Source organism: Anomaloglossus baeobatrachus, chromosome 1 (assembly GCF_048569485.1).
Source record: "Anomaloglossus baeobatrachus isolate aAnoBae1 chromosome 1, aAnoBae1.hap1, whole genome shotgun sequence".
NCBI classification, from domain to species: domain Eukaryota; kingdom Metazoa; phylum Chordata; class Amphibia; order Anura; family Aromobatidae; genus Anomaloglossus; species Anomaloglossus baeobatrachus.
In genome coordinates this window covers 651,211,533-651,227,898 of record NC_134353.1, presented here as the reverse complement: position 1 = coordinate 651,227,898, position 16,366 = coordinate 651,211,533, and the positions used below count along the sequence as shown (strand labels likewise).

The window sequence follows — 16,366 nt, the reverse complement described above, 5'->3', positions numbered from 1 at the left end:
TTTTCCGAACTGGAAAAAAAATGCAATATAGTAGTGATCATGATAATGTCCAAAAGACATGTCTGCCTTTATCAGTCACGCCACTTAACACCACTACAGTTTATGCTCATCAAGTATATAACAGGCAACTGATTGCATGGACTACAAAAAAAGCAAAGATGACTGTTCCCTTGAATCACAATCAAATGGAAAGAACAGTTACCAATAGCCCCCTGTTCTTTGATGGTGAGCGTATCCCAGGTAGGGTACAGGTGGCGGAAGATGCTAGTCCATGCGTCTTCTCTTGCCTGCCGGTCACTGTACCCCTCTGCTGCAGCGTCCCACAGCTCAGGATGGGTTTCAACCTGCATTGTGGGGGGAAGGAGGGGAAAAGAGCACAAAGAATAATTAAAAGCAAAACATAGAAGTTCCCTGCATCACAAAAAATAAAATATAAATCTGCATTAAAACATTAAAAAAAAAAAAAAAAAATAAAAAAAAAAAAAAACTAGTTGAAAATATGATTGCCGAAATAAATGTAAAATAACACACGGAGATCAACACATGACAAAAATACTGAGATCATTCCAATGGAGTTACTCACTTGCTGAATGAGGTGCTTCACATTTATGGACATCCTTTGGTGGGATGCCATTTTCACATTTGATTTCTGCAGGTCCCAGTCCTGTTCCCTGAAGCAGTCAGTCATAAAATGCTGCCGAATTGCTTCCTGTTATTAATTTGCATGTTTGACAGTGAGAAACTTTAATAAAACGGCATGTAAAAACCGCATGCTAACACGCACATGGGTTTGCATTTTTTGGCTAACGGGGACAATGATTTAACCTCTGGCTCCAGCGAGAATTTCCACTTAATCCGGTCACAAGGAATTCCAGTTTCTTTGCGTTGTTGCTCGGACTAAGTATTAATCAGACTAGTTAAATGCTCTATGTCTATGGCCTTGGAACGAAGGATGCATTTTAATTTTCAGCAGCAATTTTATTTATTTAATTTAAATGTACTCTTTTTCCCCTTTAATATCGCGTCAGGGTGGCCATATTGGTGGTGCTTTATGGCAGATCCAATAAATAGGAGTTAATTACTATTAGTCTTCAGTCCCTGACCTACACTAGAGTTGCAATAAAGAAGCACATAGAGCCGTCGAGCTTTACATGAATACAAACACCCACAATTAAAAGTAATAAGTTTAAGTCAGGTTTTCATTAAGTGTCATTAAATTTTATAGACCCCTTTATTCCGGATTATTTTTTGGCTAGGCTCTCAAGGTTTTATGCAATCTGATCTTGCGTCGTTAGTAACAATTTGCACTAGTCAGCATGTAAGGCTTACTGAGGAATAACACTAAATCTCATATACAAAAAAAAAGCAATGTCTTAAAAAAAAATAAATCCAAAAATGCATGCAAAACATAACAAAAACGTATGAACACATACAGAGAACAGACATGACTTACCTGGTTCAGCATCACATCGTACACCTCTTCACCTTCACTGTAAACATGAGCCTAGAAGACAGATCCAGAAGGGTCCACAGTTACATACCATTATGTAATAGATATTTATTCATTTACATTAATTGCATAGCGCTTTACATACATTGGCAACACCTTCCCCATCGGGGCTCACAATCTAGAGTCTATCTGTATGACTTTGGAGTGTGGGAGGAAACCGGAGAACCTGGAGAAAACCCACGCAAACACGGGGAGAACGTACAAACTCCTTGCAGATGCAGTCCTTGGTGGGAATTGAACCCACTGAGCCACCGTAGATCTCGGAAGAATAATAAAATCCACAATTGGATGTATTTAAAAAGATTCCTGTGCTGAGAATCTTATATAGGTGTCTCTGCTGTGTACTGTGTAATGGCCGTGTCTGACCATACAGGAACATGGTCTGATCATACCTACTGGACAGGGGAGGAAGAAAAAAAGAATATACAGACATTACAGCATGGGATCACAAATTCTTTCTTTGAAGTAAAACATTTCTTAAAAACAAGCAGGGAAAGGTTTTACCTCACAAAAAGAATCAGCTGTGATCCCATGCTGTACTATCTATATACTATTTTATTTCCTCCCCTGTCCAAGAGCTGTGGTATGATTAGACCATGTCCCTGTATGGTCAGACGCGGCCATTACACGGGCACATATATAAGATTATCTCTGCACAGAAACATTTTTAAAAAACACATCCAACTGTGGAACTTATTATTGATTGAAAATAACTGGGAAAACCTCTTTAAGGGCAGCTATCATCATACTCATGCTGCCCAAACTTCATTACTACAAGATGGTGGCCTGGAGCCAGCGTTAACCGGTCAACTGAGACACATCTCGCCTGACTTATTCAAAACACATTAACGCTGAAACACCGAATTGGCCAAGTCAACCATGCCTGGCTTCAATCACAGCCAGTGTCTGATTGGTACTGAAGGCGTTTAGGGCAGCATGAATCTAATGACAGCTTTCCTTTAAGCACAGTGGTACCTCAGTTTTCGTTGACACTGGTTATCGTTTGTTTTGGTTTTCGTTGATTTTTTGCACTAAAAATTTGCTTCGGTTTTCGTTGATTGCCTCGGTTTTCGTTTGTTTTTGTCTGCTTGCCCACGTGACTACGCTGCTAATTTTTAGACAACAAAGGGTGATCCATGCACTCTCCTGCTCTGTGTGACATTGTGTATCACCCCGCTTGTCAGTTTCAAAATGTAAGATAAAAAGTATATATCATTAGTGTTTCATATTCATTTAATATTCATTTTATATTAATTTCTTTCTATAAAATGTGTTTTCTTGTATGTATTTTAGAGAATCTAAAACAAAATTGGATTTACATTGATTCCTATGGAAATAATTGCTTCGGTTTTCATGGATTGTATTCAGACGAATTATCAACGAAAACCGAGGCAACACTGTACTATTCTAACTAATAACGATTCAGCCTTACAAGAGGTGGCCATGAAGCCAGTCCTACATCTACACTGCATCATTAAGAAATCGTGGCATCTTCTGAAGACCGCATACATGCAAGCGTTCCTTTGATCCTTCAGTGCTGCTCCCACAGCACTTTTCAGGTCTAAAGAGATATATACAGGCAAGTAATGTAACCTGCATGTAAACTAATATAAAAAGGTCTTTATATAGAACTTGCAGTATTTACACTTTCTAAACTACAGAGAAAAATTCCAAAAAGGCTCCTGCTTTAAAAAAAAAATAAAAAAAAAAGTTCTTCCAGGTTGCTCTGTCCACATGACATGACTCCCGCAGTCATGCTGATTGCCAACTGACTTCTAACAGGACGTCGGCAGTCACGTGTCACCAACAGAGCAGAGTGGAAAAGAAGCCACAGCCCTGGTGATGCGACGTCAGCGGAAGCAGCTGAATAGTCTGACCGCTCTGTCCTGGCGGAGAACAGGGACTGGCACAATAGGCAACAGTCTGCAGTTTGTGGGTAGGCAGTACTACATTATATATATAAAATCAGGGACGTAACTACCGCGGTCGCAGACCGGGCCTGGCAGCTTAGGGGCCCGCTCTGCAGATCAGCAAGCAACTCCTTTCTGTGAGAGGAGCTGCGCTGATCTGGCGCAGACCATGAGGCCACTATATGACCAGGTGACGCCGCCGCTGAGACACTGGGTCCCCCTCCACCGTCATCACGCACAGCAACAATGAAGAAGCGTGGAGCGGCCCGTGCAGCTCCACGCTCCTTCATTCTCCCTCTGTGCCTGCGCGGTGACATCACTCCTGTGCGACCGCTGTGCTCAGATTCAGCTGAAGCTGCAGGGGAACGGAGAAGAGATGAGGACGGAGCAGCGGGGGAACGAGGATACGTGAGGACAGCAGCAGGGAAACGAGGATAGAGGTAAAAACTTGTTGTTTTTTTTGTTAAATAATCAGTGCATACCCGAGGGCCGGGGGGGGCTGCCAGCAGTACACATGGAGCATGGGGGGGGGGCTGCCAGCAGTACACATGGAGCATGGGGGGGTGGCTGCCAGCAGTACACATGGAGCATGGGGGGGGGGGCTGCCAGCAGTACACATGGAGCATGGGGTGGCGCTGGCTGCATCATACATGGAGGCCTGGGGTGAATTATAATATATGGAGGATTATGGGGTGAATTATAATGAATGGAGAACTATGGGAAATGCATTATAATACATGGAGGACTATGGAAGTGTATTCTAATATATGAAGGGTTATGTGGGACCCTTTAGACTATATGGAAGGCAATGTGGGGGGCCATTATAGTATTTGGGAAAACTATATACAAGTGGGGACAAAGATACAAGCATGGGATGGGAACGTTTTGTGCTGAGGGAAAATGGCTCTGTCCCTCAGCACCCAGCTTTCCCATGCTCTGCTATACATCTCTCAGCACCCAGCTTTCTCATGCTTTGATATGAACTTTGCACCGGGGCCCATCAAACTCTAGTTACGCCACTGTATAAAATAAGTACTGTATCTAACGATATATAAAAACTGCTGCACAACCCCTTTAAAAAAGACTTTTGAAAGCCAGTTTCCATGTTTTGCTCAGTAGTAGTGCATAGGTAAGAAATAAAACCTAAGCATTTTTCTCAATAAACACTATAAACTTATTTATGGCCACGTTAATGTAGTTGATTGCTGTAAGACTTTTTTTGGTGCTTGGAAGATGAAAGCTGCAATATTAACTATGCTATCACACATTTCTTGATGAACACCTTATAATACAGTGGAACCTCGGTTTACGAGTAACTTGGTGCGCGAGTATTCGCTATACGAGCAAAGCTTGCTGCAAATTTCTAACTCCGTTTATGAGCAATGCTTTGCTGCACAAGCAAATACCGCACACACTTCTGGTTCAGTACTTTCACTGCGCTCTGACCCGCTCTTGCAACACAACACAACACAACACACACACCTTACCTTCCATTGCCGGCCTCATGGTTCTTGTAGCTTGCCAGTACAGGATGTGTATTGGGTAACCATCGTGACGATGGAGAAACTTCCGCTGTCAGCCGCTATTCAGAGGCAGTGCCGCTGGCCAATCAGGGGCAAGCAGCTCATGCCTTTAACGTCAGCGCTCCAGCAGTGGAAGGTCTGGCATCAGTCACGATGGTTACCAGATACACATCCTGTACCGGCGGACTACAAGAACCATGAAGCCGGCGAAGGAAAAGAAGGTAAGTTGAGTAGAATATGTGTTTGTGTGTGCGTTTGTGCACGTGTGGAATGGCACAATAGGGGACCAGGATGGGACATTGAACAAGTTGTGGAACTGATTGTCTGAGCTTGCATTATTTCCTATGGGAAATTTTGCTTTGCTAGATGAGTAACTTGGTTGACAAGCACACTCCCAAAACGGATTGTTCACGTAAACCAAGGTTCCGCTGTACATGTTTCTCGCCTATAGTAAGTGATGAGCAATAGGTCTACATATAAGAAACTTTAAAATTATGTGTGATCACTCAATCCTATTCGGTTTTCATCTATGGTAAAACACATGACGCATTATACTCCACTGATAGTAAACTGCTATATATCTGCTTTCAGGATTAAAAATAAAAATCATGAAAACACAAATGTGAGTGCGCATTCTGCTTTTAGGGATATAGTCCATTGACTCACGCGGCATCTTTCACCTCTTGGCCTACCATCATTGGTCTGACCATATGAAGGAATATTTTTTTTTTATTTTTATAGAAAAGCATATTTAACTATGCTTTTCTACGTAGAGAAATCTTGCAAAAAAAACCAAACATACACTGAAGGTCAGCAGCACTGCCGGAAATTCACAGCCAGCAGAACTTGCAGGTTTTACGTTAACATAGCCAGTTTCCCTGCAGCAGCACCCCCAACAGGGAACAGCAAGCATTACATAGCAACCATTCAATGGGTCGTTTGTGTAATGCAGATGCTCTTTGGAATGGTTTTCCACCCTGGATAAAATGAATGAGGAATCTGAGGAGACCAACTCCCTTTAATAACTAAAAATTCCCCAATAAACAAAACAGTCTTTAGTTGAATGGATAGTATGGTAGGTTATGGTTTGCATTTAGATTTTCTGCCTCTACAAAAACCAGGTACTCTTAAGGATCGATTGCCGGCTTAAATAAGAGCTTTCAACAGGTGGGAATTTCTAGCACTTGTACATGAGCCATGCTGCAAAAGGCAACCACCACAACCCTGCCTGGTGATCCGGTGTGATTAGAGGCCAACGAAAAGAAACAAAGACAGCCTACACAATAAGAGTATTAAGCCGATCCTGGAAAGTCGCTGGCATGTGATCTGTGAAGACAACAGTACTATAGGGAAAGCAGAAGAATACACAAAGTGCCATAATAAGCCAGCCCATAGCAGTCCAAGTGAAACATCAGCAAGTCCACCTCTGCTATGCAAATGCTAGTAATGTCATTGTTAGCTTCCCAACTGTAAGCACCAAAAATGTCCAAAATGGTAGATATTGTGGGGTGTCAAACTCAAGGCCCGTGGGACAAATGCAGCCCGCTACATCAATCTTCTGTGGCCCAAGAACAGGGGCGTAACAATCATGGTCGGGGCCTGCTGACCCCAGTGTCTACTTCAGCTAGATGTGCTCTCCTAGCCTCGCTGCCCAGTCAGCGCCCTTAGCCCTGGGAAAGCTCTGTTATAGCCCTACTACACAAGGACAGCTGTCATATAGCCCTACCATCCATGGACAGCTCTTTGTTAGCCCGACTACCCTAACCCTGGTATCCAGGGACAGCTGTCTTATAGCCCTACTACGGAGGGACAGCTCTTGGATAGTCTTACTACCCTAACCCTACTATCCAAAGACAGCTGTTTCATATCCCTACTACCCAGGGACAGCCGTCTTATAGCCCAACTTCCAAGGTACAGCTGTTGCATAGTCCTACTCCCCAGGGACAGCTCTTGCATATCCCTTCTACCCAGGGACTAAATCATACAGCCCTAAAACCCACGGACAGTTCTTGTATAGTCCTTCTGCCTAAGGGACAGCTCTTATAGTGCCTGGCCTAGTTTGCATATTGCAGTCCATGCTCGTAAAGCTCTGCAAGGCGATCTACATGAGCACTTACAAATACAAGCGGCCCTTTGAAGGCAACCATAATGCTGATAAGACCCGTGGTGAAAAGGAGTTTGCATCCCTGTCGTAGATGTAATATGGATGTGTTGACATATTTGGCCTAAAAGCTCTACAAAAAAAACAAATCCATAGATGATCGACTAAGATCAAAATATTTTCTGTCATAAAAAAAAATTCTATGAAAGTTCCCAAACCTTTATTACAGAAGCTATGGCACAATGCCACTAGAGAAGGAGAAATGCAGGTGGGCCCTTTTTTTTTTTTTTTTTTTAGAATTCTTTATTTAACTTGACATCAGTAAACAAAATGTAAACCATAGAGATATACTGCACAAAGAACACAAACCATTTTAGGTAAAACAAGATATGAACTGGACTGTCAAACTTTTTACAGGGCTGTGACAGCGTCCAGTTCCCCAGCGGTTGGAAGACGAAACAGCCCAACCGAAGGGGAGAGAGTAAGAAAGGAAAATCGTAGAACAGGGAGAGATAGCGAGGGAACAATGAAAGAACGAACGATAGGAAGAGCAGCGAAAGGTAAGGGTGGTGGGTGCAAGAGCTGTCCCTCCACACACTTTCATCCACAAGCCATCTCTTTCCGTTTATCTCGGTGCCTGCTTACATTCGTCTGTCTGTTGGAAGTCGAGCCAATAGTACCAGGTGGCCAAGAACTTCTCGCGTCATGGATCGAAAATGTCAGGTCCTCCATATGCATAATGTCGTTAACCCTCTCTATCTACAGTGACACGGTGGGACAGGTAACTTTCCTCCAGTTGAGAGGCACACATGAGCGGGCCGCCATAATTAGAAATCTAAAGAGAGAACGTTTGCATGCCGAAGCTGACATTTCACTGTGCTGTATAATGCCGGCCCCATTTCTAGGTGGGCCTTCTGTTCATGATCCATTACGGTGTTTCGTGAGGAAAATCAGTGATTCAGATCTGAAGGGTAAAAACCGTAATGAAGCTTCTTTACTCTCCACCAATTTCCGCTCACCTCCAATGCACCGGCTCTCCCGAGTATCACGTGACATTGTTAAATCACGCAATCCCTAAAGCCACTCAGCACTGGCTTCACTCTCACCACCTTCGGACAAATCAAGACATCAGGAGGAAGTGAATTGTAGATTCCCTCACGCTTCTGTCGCATAGCTGATAACATCTGTAGGAGGGGAGATTGGAGCTAGTGCAGAATGGCTGCAAAGATCACGTGACATTACAATATCACATGGACCCCAGGAGTGCAAGTGCTGACACCGCAGTAAAATTGCTGGCACCAGTAAAGAATGTAGGTATTATTTTGTTGGGGGGGGAAACACAAGAATGGAAAATGGGTTCTCCAAGTAGTGGACAACTGTTTTAAAGAGGTCTTGTACCATAAATCGCCACAATATAAACATTCAGACTATGCTATTTTGGCTCAGGTCCTCTGTGCCTAGTTACGCCCTACTCTTCTTGAAATGGTTGATCCTTGAAAAGACCTGGCTAACTGCTGTGCATCAAATACTGACAAGGCGGGTAAATTGGCATCCATGGAAATTACTATGGCACCCACCCTAGTCAAGAATTATTAAACAGTACAATTACAGGAGGACAGAAGACGTAATGGATTCAAAGCCTTATCTAAAGACAAGTAAATCAACTGAGCTCAATTCACACATGGCAGATTTGTTTCAAAAATACTTTATGAGGGTGGTTATTTCTGTAGCATGCACATGGATTTCTGCAAGCCACATACAGACACAGGACTTTATGCAACAACCCTAAAAGGAAGGAATTTTGTAAAAAGGAACAGCAAGAATGAGAACGGAAAATCACATACATGAAGATGTGTCCACTTCAGAGATCAGTGCCGGTCTTTCCATGAAATCCGGTCTGGGTTCACAAAGTCAATTCTCCTGATAACGTATGCTACAGCACACTAATTAAAATAGTCTAAGGCTTTGTGCGCATTAGAAATGTGAAGTTTCTCAAGAAAATTTCTTGAGAAACTTCTGGGAGTGGAAGATTTCCGGACCTCCGGAAAAAATCCGCACCAAATGCGCATGCGGATTTGCCGCGGATTCTGCAGGCTGTACTGCAGAAATCCGCAGGTACCTGCGGAAAAGAATTGACATGCTCATTTTCTCAAGAAATTTTCTCAAGAAAATCTTCAAGGAAATTTCTTGAGAAAAATCCGCAGCGTGCGCACAGCTATTTTTTTTCTCATAGGATTTGCTGGCAAATGTCTGCACAAAGATTGCAGACATTTCTCAAGAAATTTCCGCAGCAAATCCGCGGGTAAAACAGCCTAGTGCGCACATAGCCTAAAGGTCCCTTTAAACACTGCAACATCGCTAGCGATATCGCTGTAACGTCACCGGTTTTGTGACGTAATAGCGACCTCCCCAGCAACATTGCAGTGTGTGAAACACACCAGCGACCTGGCCCCTGCTGTGAGGTTGCTGATAGCCACAAATCTTTCAGGACCATTTTTTGGTCCTTTGTTTCCCGCTGTGCAGCAAGCATCGTTGTGTATGACACTGTTACAACAACTTCGTTAGCGACTTCCCTTTCAAATATCTGCTTTGACACGTCCCCAACGACCAGCTAGGTCGTTCTGCAGGTCTGTATCGCTGCTGCGTCGTTGGCCAGGTTTTCCTGTTTGACAGCTCACCAGAGACTTTCCAGCGATCCTGGCCAGGTCAGGATCACTGGTGGGATCGCTAGAAAGTCTCAGTGTGTAAAGGGGCCTTAAGACACGTCAGTGTGCAGAGAAGAATGGCTCTAAAAGGAGGTAGGGGATGACTTCGGATTATGACCTAGCATGGACGTTTTTTATTCAGAAAGGCCAAGACCAACTTAAACAAAAATCTTGAGCGCTGCTTTATTATGCAACTAGTGCCTGACGCTATATAAAATTTGGCTATTAAATTTGTTTTTTCCAATTCATTGATTTCTTCTCTTCAGCTCGGTCTTGTAAACTATGGTGAGAACTAGTAATTAAATGCCTTTCTGGCCCATCAAGGGAGAACACAAGATAGATACAACCGAATGGCCTTTACGACACACGTTCTTCAGAGATGAAAAACAGTCACCAGTTTTTGATAATGAGTACACGGCTTCTGTTAGGCGAAATTCACACATTTGTTGTTTTGCTTCTGTCAGGTCCATCGTTGAAACGCAACGACGGATCCGTTGTTTTTTAGATGTCAACTGACGCAACGAATGTGTTATTTCACAGCATTCCGTTCACAGGAATCCTGTGAAAAAAACCCTGATCCATCGCATCCGTTACATTCGTTGTGAGTCCGTTTTTTTTTTTTACGGATCCGTCGTGATCAGTTTTTGTTTGGGACAGCCCAATGGGTGTGCCAAACATACTGGGCATGACGGAATCTGGATTCTGTCGTGTGACTGATTACGGCGGAATCCAGCACCATAGACATCCATTATAGCTTCTGACGGATGGTGACGGACTCCTGCGGAGTCTGTTTTTTTGCCGCCCCAAAAAACGTTACATTCAGCGTTGCTCTCGCCTCACGGTCAGTCAGTAAACAACTGATCAGTCACCCGGCGGATGCAACCCAAGGCCATCCGTCACTATTTATCGGTAATAGAAGTCTTTTTGCAATATTTTGCAGTATACCGTAATTCCTCAAGGCGACGGAAGCAAGACAATGGAAGTGTGAACTTAGCCTTACAGTCTAATGTCTGGGACAGTTTAGCCTTCCTGACTATACTGAATCTATTACACTATTTAAGGGAAGGGTATATGCACTATCCTCCCAACAGGCAAAGGTGGTAATGGCTCTAGCCGCCGTAGGATGTTGTGTTGATGCATCCTGGGATAGATATAGAATAAAGAGGAAGAAATCCAGGTGAAATCATCAGGAAGTGCAGATTTAGGCATTGAGTACAGTGGGTACGGAACGTATTCAGACCCCTTTAAATTTTTCATTCTGTTTGACTGCAGCCATTTGATATATTAAAAAAAAAAATCATTTTTTCATCTATAATATACACCCTGCATTCCATCTTGACAAAAAAAAAAAAGAAATTTTTGCAAACTTATTAAACAAGAAAAACTGAAATATCACATGGTCATAAGTATTCAGACCCTCTCCTCAGACACTCATATTTAAGTCACATGCTGTCCATTTCCTTGTGATCCTCCTTGAGATGGTTTTACTCCTTCATTGGAGTCCAGCTGTGTTTAATTAAACTGATAAGACTTGATTTGGAAAGACACACATCTGTCTATATAAGACACACCTCTCAGTGCAGGTCAGACCAAAATGAGAATCATGAGGTCAAAGGAACTACCCAAGAAGCTCAGAGATAAAATTGTGGCAAGGCACAGATCTGGCCAAGGTTACAAAAGAATTTCTGCAGTACTCAAGGTTCCTAAGAGCAGTAGCCTCGATAATTCTTAAATGGAAGAAGTTTAGAACCACCAGAACTCTTCCTAGACCTGGCCGTCCAGCCAAACTGAGCAATCATGGAGAAAAGCCTTGGTGAGGAAGGTAAAGAAGAATCCCAAGATCACTGTGGCTGAGCTCCAGAGATGCAGTAGGGAGATGGGAGAAAGTTCCACAAAGTCAACTATAACTGCAGCCCTCAACCAGTCAGACCTTTATGGCAGAGTGTCTTGACACAAGCCTTTCCTCAGTGCAAGACATATGAGAGTTTGCAAAAAAACAAACAAAAAAAAAAAAAACACAAACACAAAACACATGAAGGAGTCCCAGAGTATGAGAAATAAGATTCTCTGGTCTGATGAGACGAAAATAGAACTTTTTGGTGATAATTCTAAGCGATATGTGTGGAGAAAAACCAGGCACTGCTCATCACATGCCCAATACAATCCCAACAGTGAAACATGGTGGTGGCAGCATCATGCTTTGGGGGTGTTTGTCAGCTGCAGGGACAGGACGACTGGTTGCAATTGAAGGAAAGATGAATGTGGCCAAGTACAGAGATATCCTGGAAGAAAATTTCTTCCAGAGTGCTGTTGACCTCAGACTTGGCTGAAGGTTCACCTTCCAACAAGAAAATGACCCTAAGCACACAGCTAAAATAACAAAAGGAGTGGCTTCAGAACACCTCTGACCATTTTTCACTGGCCTAGCCAGAGCCCTGACCTAAACCCAACTGAGCATCTCTGGAGAGACTTGAAAATGGCTGTCCATCAATGTTCACCATCCAACCTGATGGAACTAGAGAGGATCTGCAAGGAAGAATGACAAAGGATCCCCAAATCCAGGAGTGAAAAACTTGTTGCATCATTCCCAAGAAGACTCATAGCTGTACTAACTCAAAAGGGTGCATCTACTCAATACTGAGCAAAGGGTCTGAATACTTAACCATGACCAGTTTTTCTTGTTTAATAAATTTGCAAAAACTTCTACATTTGTTATTTTTCTGTCAAGATGGGGTGCAGTGTACATTAATGAGAAAAAAAAAAAATTTAATTTACCAAATGGCAGCAATAACCACTGTACATTGCAGTATTTTGAATCAGAATTTACCTAGAAAAAAAAAGATAATTTTGTTTACTTACCGTAAATTCTTTTTCTTATAGTTCCGACATGGGAGACCCAGACCATGGGTGTATAGCTTCTGCCTCCGGAGGACACACAAAGTACTACACTCAAACGTGTAGCTCCTCCCTCCGGGCTATATACACCCCCTGGATGACAATCTAACCAGTTCAGTGCAAAAGCTGAAGGAGGACATCCACCCATAAGTAGAGATAGAGTAAAACTCGGAAAAACCGGAACCTCTGTCTACAACAACAGCCGGTGAAACACACGGAACAAGAACTGCCAACCGGCAACAGGGAGGGTGCTGGGTCTCCCATGTCGGAACTATAAGAAAAAGAATTTACGGTAAGTAAACAAAATTCTCTTTTTCTTCATCGTTCCTTATGGGAGACCCAGACCATGGGACGTCTCAAAGCAGTCCATGGGTGGGAAATAAACAAAACTGAGAAGTAGGCAAAACCTAACTTCACAAATGGGCGACAGCCGCCTGAAGGATGCGTCTGCCCAAGCTCGCATCTGCCGAAGCATGAGCATGCACTTGGTAGTGCTTCGAAAAGGTGTGCAGACTAGACCAAGTGGCAGCCTGACAAACCTGCTGAGCCATAGCCTGGTGCCTGAAAGCCCAGGAGGCACCGACAGCTCTGGTCGAGTGCGCCTTAATCCCTGGCGGTGGGGGCACCTGAGAACATTGGTAGGCATCGGAGATGGCCGACCTAATCCAACGAGCTAGGGTCGGTTTAGAAGCCGAGAGACCCTTGCGCTGACCCGTGGTTAGCACAAAAAGAGAGGTGCACCGCCTAAGAGCGGCGGTGCGTGACACAGATTCGGAGCGCCCGCACCAAATCCAAGGTATGCAACGCCTTCTCAAAGCGATGCACAGGGGCCGGACAAAGGGAAGGCAATGAAATGTCCTGGTTAAGGTGGAAAGAAGACACCACCTTAGGGAGAAAGTCCGGAGTCGGACGGAGAACCACCTTGTCTTGGTGAAACACTAAAAAAAGGTGACTCCGAAGAGAGCGCAGCCAAATCAGAGACTCTCCTGAGAGAAGTTATGGCCACTAGAAAAACCACTTTCTGTGAAAGTCTAAACAAGGGAACCTCCCTAAGAGGCTCAAAGGGGGGTTTCTGTAAGGCCGTGAGGACCAAATTAAGATCCCAGGGATCCAAAGGCCGCCGGTAAGGAGGAATGATGTGAGATGCGCCCTGTATGAAGGTGCGCACCTGAGCCAGTCGGGCGATACGCCGCTGGAATAATACCGACAGAGCCGACACCTGTCCCTTGAGGGAATTGAGGGATAGTCCTAGCTGCAGACCGGACTGTAGAAAGGACAGGATGGTCGGCGGAGCATGGCCGGAAGAGCAACACCAGGACAGGAAAATCTTCCAAGTCCTGTGGTAAATCTTGGCTGAGGAAGACTTCCGAGCCTGAGTCATGGTGGAGATGACCTCAGAGGGAATGCCTGAAGCAGTCAGGATCCAGGACTCAAGAGCCACGCCGTCAATCTGAGAGCCGCAGAATTCTGGCGGAAAAACGGACCTTGTGAGAGAAGGTCTGGGCGGTCCGGGAGATGCCACGGCATTTCTACGGACAGACGGAGCAGATCTGGGTATCAAGCTCGCCTGGGCCAGTCCGGAGCAATGATTATGACCAGACGGCCCTCCATTCTGATCTTGCGCAGAACCCTGGGCAAGAGAGCTAGAGGGGGAAACACGTAGGCCAGACGGAACTGGAACCAATCTTGAACCAGCGCGTCCGCTGCGAAGGCCTGAGGATCGTGGGAGCGAGCCACGTAAACCGGGACCTTGTTGTTGTGCTGGGATGCCATTAGATCCACTACCGGGGTGCCCCACTTGCGGCAGATTGACCGGAACACTGCCGGATGCAGGGCCCACTCGCCGCTGTCCACGGTTTGACGGCTGAGATAATCGGCCTCCCAGTTTTCTACGCCTGGGATGTGGACTGCGGATATGGTGGACTTGGAGTCATCCGTCCACTGAAGGATTCGTTGAACCTCCAACATCGCCAGGCGGCTGCGAGTCCCGCCCTGGTGATTGATGTAGGCAACCGCTGTCGCGTTGTCCGACTGGACTCGAATGTGCTTGCCCGCCAACAGGTGGTGAAAGGCTACGAGAGCTAGAAGAACAGCCCTGATTTCCAGCACATTGATCGAGAGGGCTGATTCGGACGGAGTCCAAGTGCCCTGTGCTCGGTGGTGGAGAAATACTGCTCCCCAGCCGGAGAGGCTGGCATCCGTGGTGAGGATCACACAGGACGGAGTCAGGAAGGAGCGTCCCTGTGACAGAGAGAGGGGCCAAAGCCACCACTGAAGAGAGCTCCTGGTCTGTGGCGACAGAGCCACTAGCCTGTGCAAGGAAGAGGTCCGCTTGTCCCAACAGCGGAGAATGTCCAGCTGCAGGGGACGCAGATGGAACTGGGCAAAGGGAACCGCTTCCATTGATGCCACCATCTGACCCAGCACCTGCATGAGGTGCCTGATGGAATGACGGCGGGGCTTCAACAGAGAGCACACCGCCAGATGAAGGGACTGCTGTTTGACTAAGGGCAGCTTCACAAGTGCCGGCAGAGTCTCGAATTGCATCCCTAGGTACGTAAGTTCCTGGGTCGGGGTCAGAGTGGACTTGGGCAGATTGACAAGCCACCCGAATTGAACAAGCGTGGCGAGAGTGAGCGAGACACTCCGCTGACAGTCTGCACTGGATGAGGCCTTGACTAGAAGGTCGTCCAGGTAGGGGATTACTGCCAGCCCCTGGAGATGCAGAACCGCAACCAGTGCTGCCATGACCTTGGTGAAAACACGAGGGGCCGTGGCTAACCCGAAGGGGAGAGCCACGAATTGGAAATGTTCCTCTCCGATTGCAAAGCGTAGCCAACGCTGGTGTGAAACCGCAATAGGCACATGCAGATAAGCATCTCTGATGTCGATGGATGCTAGAAAATCTCCTTGGGTCATTGAGGCAATGACCGATCTCAGAGATGCCATGCGAAAGCGCCGCACCTGAACATGCTTCTTGAGAAGCTTGAGATCCAGGATGGGCCGGAAGGAACCGTCCTTCTTGGGGACTAGGAAGAGGTTTGAGTAGAAACCTCTGAACCGTTCCCGGGCGGGAACCGGAACAATTACTCCGTTGGCCTGCAAGGATGCCACGGCCTGTGAGAAGGCGGCGGCTTTGGAGCAGGGGGGAGTGGACAGAAAAAAATCTGTTTGGCGGGCTGGAAGAAAATTCTATCCTGTAGCTGTGGGAGATGATATCCCGCACCCACTGATCGGAGACGTGTTGAAACCACACGTCGCCAAAGTGGGAGAGCCTGCCACCGACCAAGGACGTTGCTGGCGCAGCCAGATAGTCAAGAGGAGGCTGCCTTAGTAGCAGCGGCTCCTCCGTTCTTCTGAGGACGCGGTTTCGCGCGCCAGTTGGGTTTTCGATCCTTGGCTGAGGTGGTGGACGAAGCTGAGGGCTTAGAGGATGACCAGTTTGAGGAACGAAAGGAACGAAACCTCGACTGGTTCCTGCCCTGGACAGGTTTCCTGGTTTTAGTTTGTGGCAAGGAAGTACTCTTCCCGCCAGTAGCTTCCTTAATAATTTCATCCAGTTGTTCACCGAACAACCGGGACCCAGCAAAGGGGAGCCCAGCAAGGTACTTCTTAGAAGAAGCGTCTGCTTTCCACTCTCGAAGCCACAAGATCCTGCGGATCGCGAGAGAATTAGCGGAAGCCACCGCCGTGCGGTGAGAAGCCTCCAGAATGGCAGACAT

General features: G+C 45.7%; 1 protein-coding gene across 2 annotated transcripts in view; it reads right to left on the bottom strand.

Annotated features, from left to right (window-relative positions):
* Positions 1 to 16,366, bottom strand: part of PARP2 (poly(ADP-ribose) polymerase 2) — a 169,918-nt gene that overhangs the window by 62,657 nt on the left and 90,895 nt on the right. For both annotated transcript variants that reach the window (XM_075319918.1, XM_075319919.1), the window contains exon 7: positions 1,454 to 1,504. In XM_075319918.1, coding sequence (XP_075176033.1) covers positions 1,454 to 1,504 — 51 coding nt within the window. The remainder of the gene's footprint in view (positions 1 to 1,453; positions 1,505 to 16,366) is intronic.